The 16,766-nt window shown below is 41.8% G+C and overlaps 1 protein-coding gene across 1 annotated transcript in view; it reads right to left on the reverse strand.

Annotated features, from left to right (window-relative positions):
- Positions 1–16,766, reverse strand: part of LOC126248811 (ras-related protein Rab-3) — an 831,249-nt gene that overhangs the window by 26,132 nt on the left and 788,351 nt on the right. The window contains exons 4-5 of the mRNA XM_049950221.1: positions 12,364–12,482; positions 9,465–9,636 (exon numbers count right to left, since the gene is read on the reverse strand). Coding sequence (XP_049806178.1) covers positions 9,465–9,636; positions 12,364–12,482 — 291 coding nt within the window. The remainder of the gene's footprint in view (positions 1–9,464; positions 9,637–12,363; positions 12,483–16,766) is intronic.

Consider the following 16,766-nt stretch of genomic DNA (forward strand, 5'->3'; position numbering starts at 1 on the left):
GTTTCTGAATTGTGTAATCAAAGATGATGTATACATGGAACAAACTGAAGGTTTTGATACTGGTCGCGTTGGTGTAGCGAAGAAAATTCTTTATTGTCAGAAAAAGACATCACATTGTTGCAACAAACAATTTATATACTTCACGGCGAAAAATGGAACTTCCAAACAAGTGAAATCTCCTATAGTCTACGCTGCCAATGCAAGTACAGTGAAGTTGCATAAAAATCGATTCCCATCAGTTTCATGTCAAGGAAAGATTCTTGAACACACTGACGGGACTGAACAGGTGTTGGGAACGATCTATTTGTATATATTAGCAATGAAACCAATAAGTATTATAGTCAAAATTGCAATAGAAGGAAACTGGATAAAAAATGCCATATTTGTCGACGTTAAGGGACACGAACGTAGAAAATGGTTTGGGCTTGCTATCCTTATGCGAATTGTAAAAAAAAAAAAAAAAAACAAGAATCGATGATTACTACTCAACGAATCCGTTGACAGACACACCGATATTTCGCAAAACGATGTCCCGCAACCGATTCAGACATATATTATCATTTTTATATTTTTCTGACAACAAAAATAAACCGATAATGCCGACCGGCTTTTCAAAGTGCAATTCGTAATTGATTATTTCTCCAAGAAGTTTAAAGAAATGTTTAATCTAAGTCAAAACATCTCAGTTGATAAAGGAGTGATACCGTCGCGTGGACAGTTAAAGTTTACAATCCGTCCCACATTACGAAATATGGCATACTCATTCGGATGCTGTGTGATTCGAGTACGAGATACATTTCCTCATTCCAGATATATTCCGGCGCTGGACAACCTTACCGTCGCGTGGACAGTTAAAGTTTACAATCCGTCCCACATTACGAAATATGGCATACTCATTCGGATGCTGTGTGATTCGAGTACGAGATACATTTCCTCATTCCAGATATATTCCGGCGCTGGACAACCTTTAGCAAAAACAGTAATGGAACTATTGACACCTTCTTATGGAAAGTGGCATCACCTCTACATGGGTAATTATTATAACAGTGTAGAACTTGTAGAGAAATTACTTGAAAAGAAAATTCGAGTTTCTGTAACGATACGACAAAATAGAGGATTTCCGGAAAAATTAAAGCGCCCGAAAGTCGATGTTTTTGAAGCTTGCCATCAATGGAAAGGTGACAAGCGGCCGGCGACAAGTCAAGTAATCCGAATTAGCGCTGCCGGCGCCAAGCGAATAAATTTGTACGAGACGTGCGGACGGCAAAGTGTTAAGCACTAGATGTCCACAGCATGACGAAGATATTTGAAGATACGAGACAATAACGTTTGAATTTGCGCACAGTGAAGGTAGAATTGTAAGAGGAACTACTGGCGTTACAAAAGGGCTAGAGGAATGCTCATAACCACATTGCCCTCTTACAAGAAGTTACAACAACGTTAGTGACAACAGCAACATATACACTCCTGGAAATTGAAATAAGAACACCGTGAATTCATTGTCCCAGGAAGGGGAAACTTTATTGACACATTCCTGGGGTCAGATACATCACATGATCACACTGACAGAACCACAGGCACATAGACACAGGCAACAGAGCATGCACAATGTCGGCACTAGTACAGTGTATATCCACCTTTCGCAGCAATGCAGGCTGCTATTCTCCCATGGAGACGATCGTAGAGATGCTGGATGTAGTCCTGTGGAACGGCTTGCCATGCCATTTCCACCTGGCGCCTCAGTTGGACCAGCGTTCGTGCTGGACGTGCAGACCGTGTGAGACGACGCTTCATCCAGTCCCAAACATGCTCAATGGGGGACAGATCCGGAGATCTTGCTGGCCAGGGTAGTTGACTTACACCTTCTAGAGCACGTTGGGTGGCACGGGATACATGCGGACGTGCATTGTCCTGTTGGAACAGCAAGTTCCCTTGCCGGTCTAGGAATGGTAGAACGATGGGTTCGATGACGGTTTGGATGTACCGTGCACTATTCAGTGTCCCCTCGACGATCACCAGTGGTGTACGGCCAGTGTAGGAGATCGCTCCCCACACCATGATGCCGGGTGTTGGCCCTGTGTGCCTCGGTCGTATGCAGTCCTGATTGTGGCGCTCACCTGCACGGCGCCAAACACGCATACGACCATCATTGGCACCAAGGCAGAAGCGACTCTCATCGCTGAAGACGACACGTCTCCATTCGTCCCTCCATTCACGCCTGTCGCGACACCACTGGAGGCGGGCTGCACGATGTTGGGGCGTGAGCGGAAGACGGCCTAACGGTGTGCGGGACCGTATCCCAGCTTCATGGAGACGGTTGCGAATGGTCCTCGCCGATACCCCAGGCGTGGGAAGTGGCGGTGCGGTCCCCTACGGCACTGCGTAGGATCCTACGGTCTTGGCGTGCATCCGTGCGTCGCTGCGGTCCGGTCCCAGGTCGACGGGCACGTGCACCTTCCGCCGACCACTGGCGACAACATCGATGTACTGTGGAGACCTCACGCCCCACGTGTTGAGCAATTCGGCGGTACGTCCACCCGGCCTCCCGCATGCCCACTATACGCCCTCGCTCAAAGTCCGTCAGCTGCACATACGGTTCACGTCCACGCTGTCGCGGCATGCTACCAGTGTTAAAGACTGCGATGGAGCTCCGTATGCCACGGCAAACTGGCTGACACTGACGGCGGCGGTGCACAAATGCTGCGCAGCTAGCGCCATTCGACGGCCACCACCGCGGTTCCTGGTGTGTCCGCTGTGCCGTGCGTGTGATCATTGCTTGTACAGCCCTCTCGCAGTGTCCGGAGCAAGTATGGTGGGTCTGACACACCGGTGTCAATGTGTTCTTTTTTCCATTTCCAGGAGTGTATAACAACTCTAACAATAATAACAACTGCGGTAACTGTATACTTCGTGCCTCCACCACGAAATCTCGCTGTCTACAAGAGTATTCGGCTCAAAATGGGAGGGCAAGGTTAGTCCAGCTATAACGTAGCAAATTATTACGAGTTGCAATCTTGCATTGAAGGTGTATCTTACCGGGAAGCTGGGAGGAGAGCGGGTTTTGGTTCTCATGCTGGCACATGTGACGCTGGCTACTGGGCCGACCGAGCTGTGTAGCGCAGTACGATTATGAATGTGAAGTAGTACTATTAAATATTAATCGATCTTTTTCATAATGAGTATACAAAATTCTATTAATAACAAAACCACACTGTTAAAGTTTCAAATCAATAACTGTAATACTTTTAGAGATATAAATTTTTACCTAAAACACATAATAACCGTGCTGGCAATGTGAAACTGAGCCAGGGACTGAAATGTGTTCATCTATAGTATAAAATGAAACTACAACCACGATGATAGGTTCATATTACCAAATTTTCTGGAATTGATTTAGGTTTTCCGTGATTTCCCTAAATTGTTTCAGGCAAATGCTGGGATGGCTCCTATGAAAGGGCACAGTCAATTTCCTTCTCCATCCATCCGTAATCCGAGCTCGTGCTACATCTCTAATGACTTCATTGTCAATGGGAGTATTAAACACTAATCTCCTCTTTAGTTTCATTACCACATACTGTATTTCTGACGTAATCAAAAGTATGTGAGACCTTAACTATTCCCGGCGAATTGAATGTTCACATAACTTACGGGTTTGCTGCCGGATGACGTCGTCGACCACCGCCGATCAGCTCGCAGATAGTAGTCACCATCCAGCTCAGTTTGGCAGCTGAGCTATCACATCTCGAAGCCACCTTTCGTCGGAATGGAGGCTGTTGCGCTATCAGCCTTCTGTGCAACGGGTGAGTGACGATAGCAACGAAGTGGCACCTAAGTCTACTGCATTTTTGCCTTACGCAGGAAGCATTTCCAACAGGATTGGCCGTATTTTGCAGAAATATGATGTGAAATGTGTTTTTCGACCACCTTCTAAGATTAAGACCTTGTTGGCGTCCGTAAAAGATTATCTTGGTTTGCGTAAGGCTGGTGTCTAACGTATTCCTTGCAGTTGTGGCGTGTCATATAGTGGTCAGACAATCAGGACTGTGGAAGATCGGTGTGTGGAACATAAGCGTCACACACGCTTACAACAGCCGAGCAACCCCGCTATTGCAGAACATTGCCTTGATACCGATCATCCTATGGAATACAACAACACAGAGATTTTGGCTTGCACGTCCAGCTTTTAGGATAGTGTTACTAAGGAAACTGTTGGAATCAAACTATCAAGCAACCTTATAAACAGAGATGGTGGATTTTGTTTAAATGCTGCTTGGAAGCCGGCTCTGTCTCTCATCAAAAAACAGAGGGACAGAATTAGTGCTACCTCACCTGTTGATTAATAGTCTCCATCGATATTTCTGATGTGGTTATTTTTGGTTGTGTGTTGACTCTACGGTTACTAGTTCTGTGTGTGGTATCTTATCTTCCTTGTTTCTCCTCTGTGAATCAAGGTATTATATTCCCTTGCACATTGCTTCCTCCTTGCATTTGTGCCTTGAGAATGGCAGGGTGTGCTCCTGTCGAAATACCGGCGGTGGTCGACGTCGTCACCCGGTAGCAAACCCGTAAGTTATTCGATAATTAAAAGTAGTTTGGAAAATTATTATTTCATCGTGTTTTAGTTGAGTGAGTGTTTTGAAGAGACAGAGAGCGAAGGGAGGACATACGTAAAGTGAGAATGTGATATTGTATTAAAACTATGTTAATGTGTGCGTGAGAAAGATATTGTGCAATAGGGGACTTTGTGACGTATATCCGAGTGAGCTTAATTTTGTAGGAGGCAGCCAGAAGGGACGTTGAGTATTAAATTCATTAGTTGTTTATTATGTGGAAAGGAATCGTATTTTGTTTTCATTAAATTTTATTTAGTTTCGGAATTACGAGATTTCTGGTCGAAATTACGTGTGGTAATCTGATTGGATTACATTAGAAATACAGCGAGTATTGAAGTGCTCCAGATGATCTGTATGGCTTCTTAACGTACTAGCCAATAAGAATTCAGCATTTTCTACGCGGGGCCCATACATTTGGTCACCAAGAAGGACAGGTCTCTTAGAATTTGTGGGGACTACCATTCACAAAATGCATAAATGGCACCAGACAGGGGCCCCACTACCAACATTCTGCATTTTTCTCATGCCTCGGCAGGGGCATCTGTCTTCAGTGTAATAGATTGCAAAAAAGCATATCTCCACATACCCATGGCTCAGACAGCTGTTATTAAACCGCTTCTGTTGTATGAGTTGGTTTTCACGCCATATGGTGCAAAAAACGTCGAGCAGACGTGGCAACACTTTATCGATAAAATTTTAAGACTCTTCCTTCTTGTTGTTCATACGTCGATGATATTTTTTTTTTGTGGTGTCTCTAGTACAGTATTAGGTACACCTTCGCCCTTTGTTCTATAACCTTGATCATCATTGCCTTGAGATTAATATGGACAAGTGACAGCTATGCCAGGAAGAAGTCATATATCTGCGACACGTGGTTAATGTGTCTGGGGTCTGACCCACCTCAGAAAAAAAAGCATTGATTCTAGTTCTGTCTCGGCTATGCACCCACGAAGAATTAAGACGATTTTTGGGAACAACATCTTTTATAGGCGACATCTGCCACAGGCTGTGGCAACTCTAGCTCTCTTCAGAGACGCTCTGGCAGCCACGAACAAAAGTGGTAAGCAAATGGTAATGTGGACTATAAAATGCTCAGGCCGGCCGGAGTGGCCGTGAGGTTCTAGGCGCTACAGTCTGGAACCGCGCGACTGCTACAGTCGCAGGTTCGAATCCTGCCTCGGGCATGGATGTGTGTGATGTCCTTAGGTTAGTTAGGTTTAAGTAGTTCTAAGTTCTAGGGGACTGATGACCTCAGAAGTTAAGTCCCATAGTGCTCAGAGCCATTTGAACCATTTTATAAAATGCTCAGGGCCTTTGATAACATCAAACTGTCTCTCCAGCAGGCTGTGACTCTAGTACATTGCGTAAGTGAAGCTTGCTTATCTATCACTACCTATGTGAGCGATATAGCTATTGGTGCAGTGCTTCAACAGTTGGTCACTGGAGCTAAACAACCATTACAGTTCTTTTCTCAGAAACTTACAGAGTTGCAGCACAAATGGTTTGCATTGACTGAGAACTGCTATCAGTGTACAAGAGAGTGTGTTATTTCAAATCAGAAGTGAAGGGTAGGCCCTTCACTATTTTCATAAATCACAGACCCCTAGCAGAGGCTACACACAACGTCACAAAGTACTGAACCTCCCCCCCCCCCCCCCCCCCGCCACACACACACACACACACACACACACACACACACACACACTACGTTCTCACAGTTTGGACAATGTAAGTCAGTTTACAATAAACATGTAACACATTAAATGGGCCGCCAATGTAGTGGCAGACTTCCTCTCAAGAATCAATGCCCTTCCCTACGATGAACCTGCATTACGGCAGGAGACAGATATACAAATCAAAGAATTTCTGTAGAACACATTACACATTGATCAGCCTTCGGTTCGAGTGCTGTCGACTCCCCGGATCGGACAGACAAGTCTGGTGCGATGTATCGCGAGGGAGGTTCGAATGCTGGTTGCGTCACAGATGAGATGACTCATGTTTAATAATCTCCTCAACCTGTCACATTGTTTGGCAGGATGTGAAGCGTGACTAAGATGTGGTCTCACATCTACATTCTGTGCCAATGCTGCAAAGCAGGTATGCATGCTAGCCCAGAGCTCCACCCCAATGACATTCCAGAGGACAGCTTATAGTATGGACACCTGGATTTGTTCCTCCGGCTGCCTGATTCTGGTGGATTCAAGTATATTTTGTCGGCTGTCGATCACATCACGCACTGGGTGAAGCCAGTCCATGTCACCAATTGCGCGGCTTCTCCCACTGGAGGTTCGAGTCCTCCCTCAGGCATGGATGTGTGTGTGTGTGTGTGTGTGTGTGTGTGTGTGTCTGTTGTCCTTAGCGTAAGTTAGTTTAAAGTAGTGTGTAAGTGTAGGGACTGATGACCTCAGCAGTTTGGTCCATTAGGAACTCACACATTTGCTCCGCACAAGAGGGGTGGAGGGCGGACTCTGTTGGGACTTCACTAGCAGGATGCGACTGAAATATATAATGATGATGTTCAAAAAAGTGTCGAATACTTTCAGAGCTGGTAGTACTCATCAAAACAAGAAAAGTAAGTCCAATAAACATGAGTCAGGAAATGCGTTCTTTCTGTGATAAACACGTCTTTACAGAATATATATATATCAGAATAAAGAATAGTGATATTTGTTACATCTTTAGTGTTTAAGCAGTCTTATTTTGGACAGCCATGATGTTAGATGATAACGTGTGCATTGTTTCATTTAATAGCAATAAAACAGCAAGAGTACATCCAGTTAATGCTTCATTCTGCACGAGTCCTGCCATGGATTACTTACAAAGATATGTTTTTCCGGATGTAATTATTTGGTAGCAAAAGTATCAGTTGTAGGGATAGCCACTTATATAATTTCTATTCATGTCAAATCGTCGAAATGTTTACCATAGATTCTTAAGATGATGTTGGGAAACCTTGATACTTTTTCCGATTGCATTATCCGTTACCGACATCCATAAGTTAAAATTTTCTGCGCTTATGCACCTAAAATATGCACGTAATATCTGGTCTGAGTCGTAAATGTAGTTTTAGCTTAAGTAGAGAACACATAGCAAGTGTTTTATGGTAATCAAAAGAGTTCTGAGATAGTCGAACTACGTTTTTAGTAAGAATTCGTTCACTGATAAAACTGTATGTCTCGCTGTCTCTGTGTAATGGACACTTCACACCTATAGAAATATGTCCAAGGTGGTACTGCAGTGGCATGAAATTGGCTAGAAGGGGTATTAATATACCGGAAAAGGACTTAAAACGACTGTCAAAAATTGTTTAAGACTGGAAAGACTGTTAAGGCGGAAAAGTATTTCCGATAACTTTTTTAACTCTTCTGACAAACAAATCATAAGCTGGATATTTTTAATGAATTGTAATCGAGGAGCAAAGTCTCCAGAAAAAAATTTGAAGCAAACGATTTTATCTCAACCTTATATTATGCGTACTTATCTGATTCTTATATGTGTTAAAGTATACAAATGTGTTGAAGTATATAAGTAAACAGTCGAAACATTATTGACCTATACAATACGTTTCATATAAGCAACACCCCCTGCTGTACCAGGGAAAAGAAGGGAACCAGCTGAAAAATACACAAAGTAGCGGATATGTTCATGTCCTGTCTGACAGGGAAGTTGCGAACCAGCTGGCTCAATCCTCATTCCGCCTCCCTCTCCAGAAATTTTGACATGCGAACATATTCGCGGTTTTTTATGCTGAGAGAAAGAGACCCTCCCAGACTAGTGAACTTTAACATGTAGGTATAGGGGAGGCAGAATTTTGGACCAAAATTTTAAACAAGTAGGTAAAGGAGAAGAAATAGGTTGGAGCCCCAGAATTTTTGAGCTTCTGTGATATGGGAAGACAGTAACAGTGGAAAATAAAGACAAAAGGAGACAGGATAAGTGAGAGAGAAGACAGTGGCAGTGGTATACAATGTAATCAACGGAAGGAAAAGGAGACAGTGGGAGAGAGACATACATAGACAGTGGCAGTGAGAGGGAGATGCTGAGTATGAAGACTTAAATATAAAAAGAGGCTGGCTGAAAGGACTTAGAATGTTGTGTGTTAAAAAAGCGCGAATAAATTCTCAAGTAGAAATTTTTGTTGAGAAAGGTGTTACGAGGACTGAGGTAGGTGATTCCCCACTTTCCTATAAGAGTTTTTAAAGAGCGACATATTTGCCTTCTTGTGCCCCAACAGTAGCATTTCTCTGCTTAAAAAAACTAAATAGCAGTACATCAACGTGCCCCTATCCATTTCGTAGCTCCATGCCCCTAACTACGACACAATCGATATGGAGAACTCCTACAGCTTTTGAGAATGTCTTTCATCTTAGTATATCCTGATGGATTTTGCCGCCAATATGTCATTCACTGATAAATTTTGAATAAGCCATAACCTTGCAACTACATACTAACATATGACGATATTATAATATGAAAGCAGCAAAACACCAATATGACGTTTTTGGTCATTTTAGTACAGTTAATTGTGCCAATACCAGCACGTTTTTGAGAGAACCTCAATGTGCTTGAATTTTGAAACAGCATCTAGTCGTATTCGTGGGAGTTGCTGGTGTCACTTGAAGCTAGTCGACTGCAATCGAGTTTGTGTGTTTTATGGAAGACACAGCACTTGCCAATAAGCCTCCTCTTCCTTAAGCTTCACCTCTCTGCCACTCAATACGAGCTACTGCGCATGCACAACAGTCGAGGTCAAATTGTGTCAGTCAGCACTGCGCCACCCTGTATAACACACTAATGAATTGTGTCCATCGTTTATATATAAAATTATTAAAGGTAACAATAACTTACTTTCACATTAATGTTCTCCTTAGCTGATGTTTCAAAAAATTCAATTCCCAGTTGTTCTGCAAGTTGCTTTCCTCTTTCAAAACTGATTACTCTTTCATCTTCCATGTCACACTTATTTCCAACTAGGATTACCTGTGCGTTGTCCCAAGAATATGTTTTTATTTGAGTCACCCTGCAGGAAAAATGGAGACATTAAATAAAATAAGCAGAATGAACTCTAGAAGCATTTCCCAGTGTCATTAAAATCAAGCATATAAGAAAGAAAGTAGGGTAATCATCATATACACTTAATAAACGTTTTACTTAAATATTTGATAATTGTTTACATTATTGAGAGGGGGGGCGGAAGATAACTGTACTGATGTATGCACGTACACAGGGTGGAAGTTGTATTGTAAACAGGTTAACTACTTAACAACTTTCTTGTTTACATACCTGACAAGCATCTGAATAAAGGAATGTGATATAACTGATGTGTTATGATTCATTTTATGACATACATACAAATGGTTTCTGTATTTACATCACTCAGATATTACTCTCTCGTGATCTATGCATATCTTTTCCTTGCAACTGTTATCTGCTTTGCTCCACAATTTTAAACCATAGTGTTGCACTGACTGGGCTAAATAAAGCACATTATTTAGAAGTTTGACTAATGTTCTATGGATCATAGAGCTGTACTCAGGATTTTAATTCTGGACATGTTAAAACATTGCCTGTAATATACATTTCAATATCAGCAATTAACATCTCAGGGAGACTAATCTGCGCATCATTATTTCCTACTGCTTTTAAATTATTTGATTAGTTAGAAACATCATTAGGCAATAGAGTTTTTTATAATATTTATACAATCATAAATGTTTATTAGTATCCTGTTACAGTGTAATGTTCTAGAGCAGTTCGTTTCACAATGCTATTACTTACATATCCATTCAACTTACTTTCTTTCTAATATGACAGAATATGGTGGGTCTCTCTTTGTGGTGTGTGTGTGTGTGTGTGTGTGTGTGAGAGAGAGAGAGAGAGAGAGAGAGAGAGAGAGAGAGAGAGAGAGAGTATTTCACAATGTAACTGACAAAACTACGCAGATAGCAACAATATGGTTTATATATTCTAAAGTGTACTGTACTGCAAATCAAAAATATAACATTCAATTTTTTAATGAGTTCTTGCCACTCACATTTGAAATCCGTCCCTACAGTGTAGGATGCAGTGTGGCCTCTGCTTATTTCACATAGTAAATTGTACCTTATTTGTATTCATAAGATACTTCTCTTTATATTGGGCTTACATCACTACAAAATGTTTATATCTCTATTACTGTGACTATTAATTCACAACTAAAGGAAAATTCTGACTGTGCAGTACTATTTGCACTATTACTGGAAACCCCAGAAACATACAGAATCCAAATCAACAGTAGTACTTTTATGTACACATCATTTATACTCAGCAGTCAGATTTCCTCTAGTCTACTTTATCTATATTTTATCGAAACAAGTAAAAAATTCAAAATTTGTGGAGTTGTGCAATTGAACATGAAGTCCTATGTTGTGATAAGCAGTGGAAAATCATGTACAAGATACATGTAAACGAAAACAATGATCCTCATTCCAATTTATTTATTTATTTATTTTTTTGAATCACTGATTCAGAATGGAAGAGAGGTACCTATCATGTTACACATGTTTTTGTTTGGAAGTCAAAGTTATTCCTAATCCTGCATGCTCAGTAAGGTCAAAATACACAGGATTAGCCTCAGAGGAAAGAGTATAAATTTATGTGTGATGTGCCTCACTGGTTCGATAACCAAATAACTATTAACAAAATTTTGTGTCTAGGACTAGTGATGGAGCTACATTTTAAAAAATATAGCAACTGTGGAACATGATATTGTATTTGTTTGCTCTTGTAGTTCCGAAAGTAGAAGAAAACAATGATCTTTCAACAACTGGATCTTTTGGTCATGATGCATATCACTGATATTGAGGGTATTTCATTAGTTCTTAGATTTCTTTTCCTATAATTCTGGTTAATCAGATTCTTGTAACTTGATCTTAAATTATGGCAAAAACTAGAAAATTGGTGTGGTACCCGTGCATAGTCTTGAAGTTTACTATATTTTAGTCCTAAAAACTTTCATTAATCTGTTTAATTTTTTCAAAAGACCTTATTCTTCATGTGGTTGACTTCAGGACGAACGGATAATGGTTTCAATTTCTTTTAGATTTTATGAGTTTTCTGAATCAACTTGTTATGAAAATTGTTTAAATAGCAGCAAGAAATTACTTTCCAGTTTAGATATAACTAGATAACTGAAGGACATTCCCACTCACTCAGTTAAACAAGAAAACATTTGCCCTTACAGTCAGCAATGCAGTTCTCTAAAACAGCTATGATCTTAAAGTTTTTAGCGTATTTTAGAATGTGTTTAGTTTAATTTTAACTATAAGAAACATATAAAAACATGTTTTAGATTCATATCATGTTGAACTTAAGTATGCAATAATTTTCATGGGACTTTGTTTACCGAACAGAAGGAATGTTGTGTTCTGTATCTACCAACTGACGTATTTGAGTTTCCTGTTGTAGTCCTTAAGATCAGAAGTCTAAAGTCACTTGCAATCAGACTCATTTAACTGCACCTACCATATCATTATGCAACAGTACAAAACCACATTGTACTGATTTCATGATTATGAAAAATGCTCTGCGCTATGTTTCTCCTTATGTTACAAGCTAACAACCATGTCACAACTGTGTATTGTTTCCTACTGCTAATGAAGTCTCTTAAGGACTGTGTGGTCTGATGCACAAACAGATACGACAGTTCTATTTATATTCTTACCATCACACAAGATGGCTGTTTTATTTGCTGGTGTTGTTTACTTACCAGTCCTGAACACTGTTGAAAGATTCTTCATTGGTGATGTCATACATCAGTATGAAGCCCATGGCACCTCGATAGTATGCTGTAGTGATCGTCCTATATCTTTCTTGTCCTGCCGTGTCCTGAAATTAAAATAATCGTATTTTGATTTTATGGAAGTAGACAATTTCTTCCAATGCAGTGCCACATATTCTACTAAGTCAACATTGAAGTAAAGCATAGTGTAAAATAGGTTTTCAGCTACAGTTTGTTTGAATTGTTCTTTTTGAATTTGAATTAGCCTCTGCCTCCCCTACCAAAATGAGGAAAATTAACAAAAGGAATGTATAATCAGAACATATCACTAAAATTCGACGCTAGGCCTATTACCAGAGCATGTTGGAACATCTTGTATGGAGGTGTGAAAGAAAGAAACATAACGACAATTGACCACGCACAAATATGTCTCTTCTACTTCTTCTTCTTCTTCTTCTTAGTGATAACCCCACCTTGTGTGGGATTCGCTGCACTCAAGATTTGACAAATCTATCTTACTAGTGGCTGGATGTCATTAATGTAGACACAGTCGTCAGTTACGGGTACTTTATAGAGAAAAGTCGTGTCTGTAAATAGTGTAACCTTTGTTCTGTGTGTGATAGTATTTTAACTATTTAATGCACAAATATGTCTCTAATAAAATGAAATATGCATGGTATACTGCTAAAAGTGAAACAGAAAAAAAAAAATTCCACATATATTATACAAATGTATGTACACTATGTGATCAAAAGTATCCGGAGACCCACCAAAAACATACTTTTTTCGTATTAGGTGCATTGTGCTGCCACCTACTGCCAGGTACTCCATATCAGCGACCTCAGTAGTCATTAGATATCGTGAGAAAGCAGAATGGGGCGCTCCGCGGAACTCACGGACTTCGAACGTGGTCAGATGATTGGGTGTCACTTGTGTCATACATTTGTACGCGAGATTTCCACGCTCCTAAACATCCCTAGGTCCACTGTTTCCGATGTGATAGTGAAGTGGAAACGTGAAGGGACACGTACAGCACAAAAGCGTACAGGCCGACCTCGTCTCTTGACTGACAGAGACCGCTGACAGTTGAAGAGGGTCGTAATTTGTAACAGGCAGACATATATCCAGATCATCACACGTGAATTCCAAACTGAATCAGAATCCACTGCAAGTGCTATGGCAGTTGGGTGGAAGGTGAGAAAACTTGGATTTCATGGTCAGGCGGTTACTCACACGGCACACATCACACCGGTAAATGCCAAAAGACGCCTCGCTTGGTGTACGGAGCGTAAACATTGGCCGACTGAACAGTGGGATATCGTTGTGTGGAGTGACGAATCACGGTACACAATGTGGCGATCCGATGGCAGGGTTTGGGTATGGAGAATGCCCGGTGAACGTCATCTGCAGTGCCTACAATAAAATTCGGAAGCGGTGGTGTTATTGTGTGGTCGTTTTTTTCATGGAAGGGGCTTGCACTTCTTGTAGTTTCGCGTGGCACTATCTCAACGCAGGCCTAAATTGATGTTTTAAGCACCTTCTTGCTTCCCACTGTTGAAGAGCAATTCAGGGATGGCGATTATATCTTTCAGCACGATCGAGCACCTGTTCATAATGCACGGCCTGTGTCGGAGTGGTTACACGACAACAACATCCCTATAATGGACTGGCCTGCACAGAGTCCTGACCTGAATCCTATAGAACACCTTTGGATGTTTTGGAACGCCTACTTCGTTCCAGGCTTCACCGCCCGACATCGATACCTCTCCTCAGTGCAGCACTCCGTGAAGAATGGGCTGCCTTTCCCCAAGAAACCTTCGAGCACCTAATTGAACGTATGCCAGCGAGAGTGGAAGTAGTCATCAAGGCCAAGGGTGGGCCAACACCATATTGAATTCCAGCATTACCGATGGGGGGCGCCACGAACTTTTAAGTCATTTTCAGCCCGGTGTCCGCATAGTTTTAATCATATAGTGTATATATGAGGGTGTGTTGAAAAGCAATATAGGTTACTATGTAAAAGAAAGAGTATCCTGTAGTGTTTTGTTTGGCAGGACGTTCATTTCCCAGAAATAATTTCGACATAGGAGCTAGGATAACAACAGTAACAGTCGCAAAGCTACAGTCTTACATAGTTTGGGAAAAGTTTCTATTTCAGCATTATTTTCCTATGTCTGTGTTTCCTTCTATTAAATACCTAAAGGTTATTCATTTCCTCTTTTCTGCCTGTCAATATATTTAAAACGATCTTAAATTTGATGTTTTTATTCCTCATTTCTTCTATTCATCTATACTGCTGCGAAATGTTGTGACTGGTGATGAGAGCACCGTATCATGTGTGTGCGTGTGAGAGAGAGCTTCCTAGATCAGAACAACAAAGTAATTTAAATCCAGTTTTTAGAGAACAGCCATCACAGCGACACCATTCGGGGAATAACATGGGTCCCACTTTCTGTCCTGTTCATCACTGCCATTTCACGCCGCCACCTCAGGCGTCACTTACCAGTCTGCAGCAAAGGATACTTGCGGCCAATGTCTTAATAGCTCCGGTTCCGTTTCGTTGTTTATGTGCGTGGAACGTTTAAGAATAGCTGAAGCCGGCAGTGGAAATGTCAAGCCCATTATGACGCTGCGAAAAGAATTGAATAAAAGGCGTAAATAGGGTAGTGTGCAAATGTGCCCTGTATGGCACTGCACAGCTGTTACTACTGTGGGAATATTACGAGCGTGAGTTACTGCGATGTGGCAGTGTCACCCCATTTCGACTCTGAGCTGTACTAGACTGCCGATCACATTGTTATTCTGATCAAGGATTTAGTTGGGCATAGAACGCAAATGAAAAATAAAACAGTAACAATAAATTAATGAAGAAGTCGCTCCATCTGCTCTGTAGAATTTTATGTAGTTCACTGCCGATTTCAGCTTTATTTTGTTAAGCCATTCGAAGTTGCATCTGAAGTTGCTATACATACGGTAAATGTTTGGAGTACATAACTGAAGATGGAGAAAACAAGGTTCCCATATGTTTATGAACAGATGGACTATAAAACTTGCGGGTTAGAAATAATGTCCAAAAGTTATAAAAAGAAGCTGGTAGATTTAAAAGTTTGCTTGTCTAATGATATCGTGAGAATTAGTCGTCTGAGGCTGTATAATTCGCTCTAAGACATAAAAAACGAAGCTCCACGAAGGAATCATCCGAATGGAACGGAAATCAGTAGATGTGATCTACATCTACAGATAAACAAATGATTATTATTTCAGAAAAATTGGTTAAATTGCTGAAGAGAAAGAGCTTCACTAACTAAGCGTGTCAATAACGCATTGGTCCACCTCTTCTTCTTACGCAAGCTGTTATTCGGTTTGGCATTGATTGGGATATCGCGCCAAATTCTGTGCAATTAGCCCGTTAGATCCTCAAAATCCCGATCTCATTGTAGGGCTCAGTCCGTAATGCTCCAAACTTTCTCAGATGGGGAGAGATCCAGAGGGCTTGCTGGCCAAAGTAGGGTTTAGTATGCACGAAGATAAGCAGTAGAAACTCTCGCCCTGCGTAAGCTGGCATTATCTTGCTGACATATAGGCCTAGGATGGCTTACCATGAAGGGCAACAAAACGGGGCGTGGAATATCGTCGTCGTACTGCTGTACTGTAAGGATGGCGCCGATGAAAACCTGTGTCCTACTATGAAAGAGAATGGCATAGCAGACCATCACTCCTGGTTGTCGGCCCGCGGCGGACGACAGTCAGGTTGGTATCCCACAGCTGTGCGGGGCGTCTCCTGACCCCTGACCCATCTTCGCTGGTGATCGGGGCTCAATTGGAACCAGGAGTCACCACTGAAGACAATTACACTCCACTCAATGAGATTCCAATTTGATTGTGCCCTACACCACTGCAGACGGTTTGACTGGTGTACACAGGTCAATGGCAATCGGCACAAGGGGTGCCATGAGCTCACCTCCCTCCCCCTTTCTATGAGCCACCTATTAATGTTTATCGTAGTCACTGAAGCACCAGTTGCACGTCGGGTGGTGATAATGTTGAATCTTGGGGTCTGAGTATTTCTCTGACAGTTGCTTGGTCCTCTCGTTCTCTCGTCCCTCTAGATCAAATGGGTTCAAATGGCTCTGAGCACTATGGGACTTAACAGCTCAGGTCATCGGTCCCCTAGAACTTCGAACTACTTAAACCTAACTAACCTAAGGAGATCACGCACATCCATGCCCGAGGCAGGATTCGAACCCGCGACCGTAGCGGTCGCGCGGTTCCAGACTGAAGCGCCTAGAAACGCTCGGCCACACCGGCCGGCCCCCTCTAGGTCGATCGCTTCCTTCTTGCCGCTGCGTTCAGCCGTGGTTCACCCATTCGTGCCAACATCGATGAATAGG

This window comes from Schistocerca nitens, chromosome 3, assembly GCF_023898315.1.
Source record: "Schistocerca nitens isolate TAMUIC-IGC-003100 chromosome 3, iqSchNite1.1, whole genome shotgun sequence".
NCBI lineage: Eukaryota > Metazoa > Arthropoda > Insecta > Orthoptera > Acrididae > Schistocerca > Schistocerca nitens.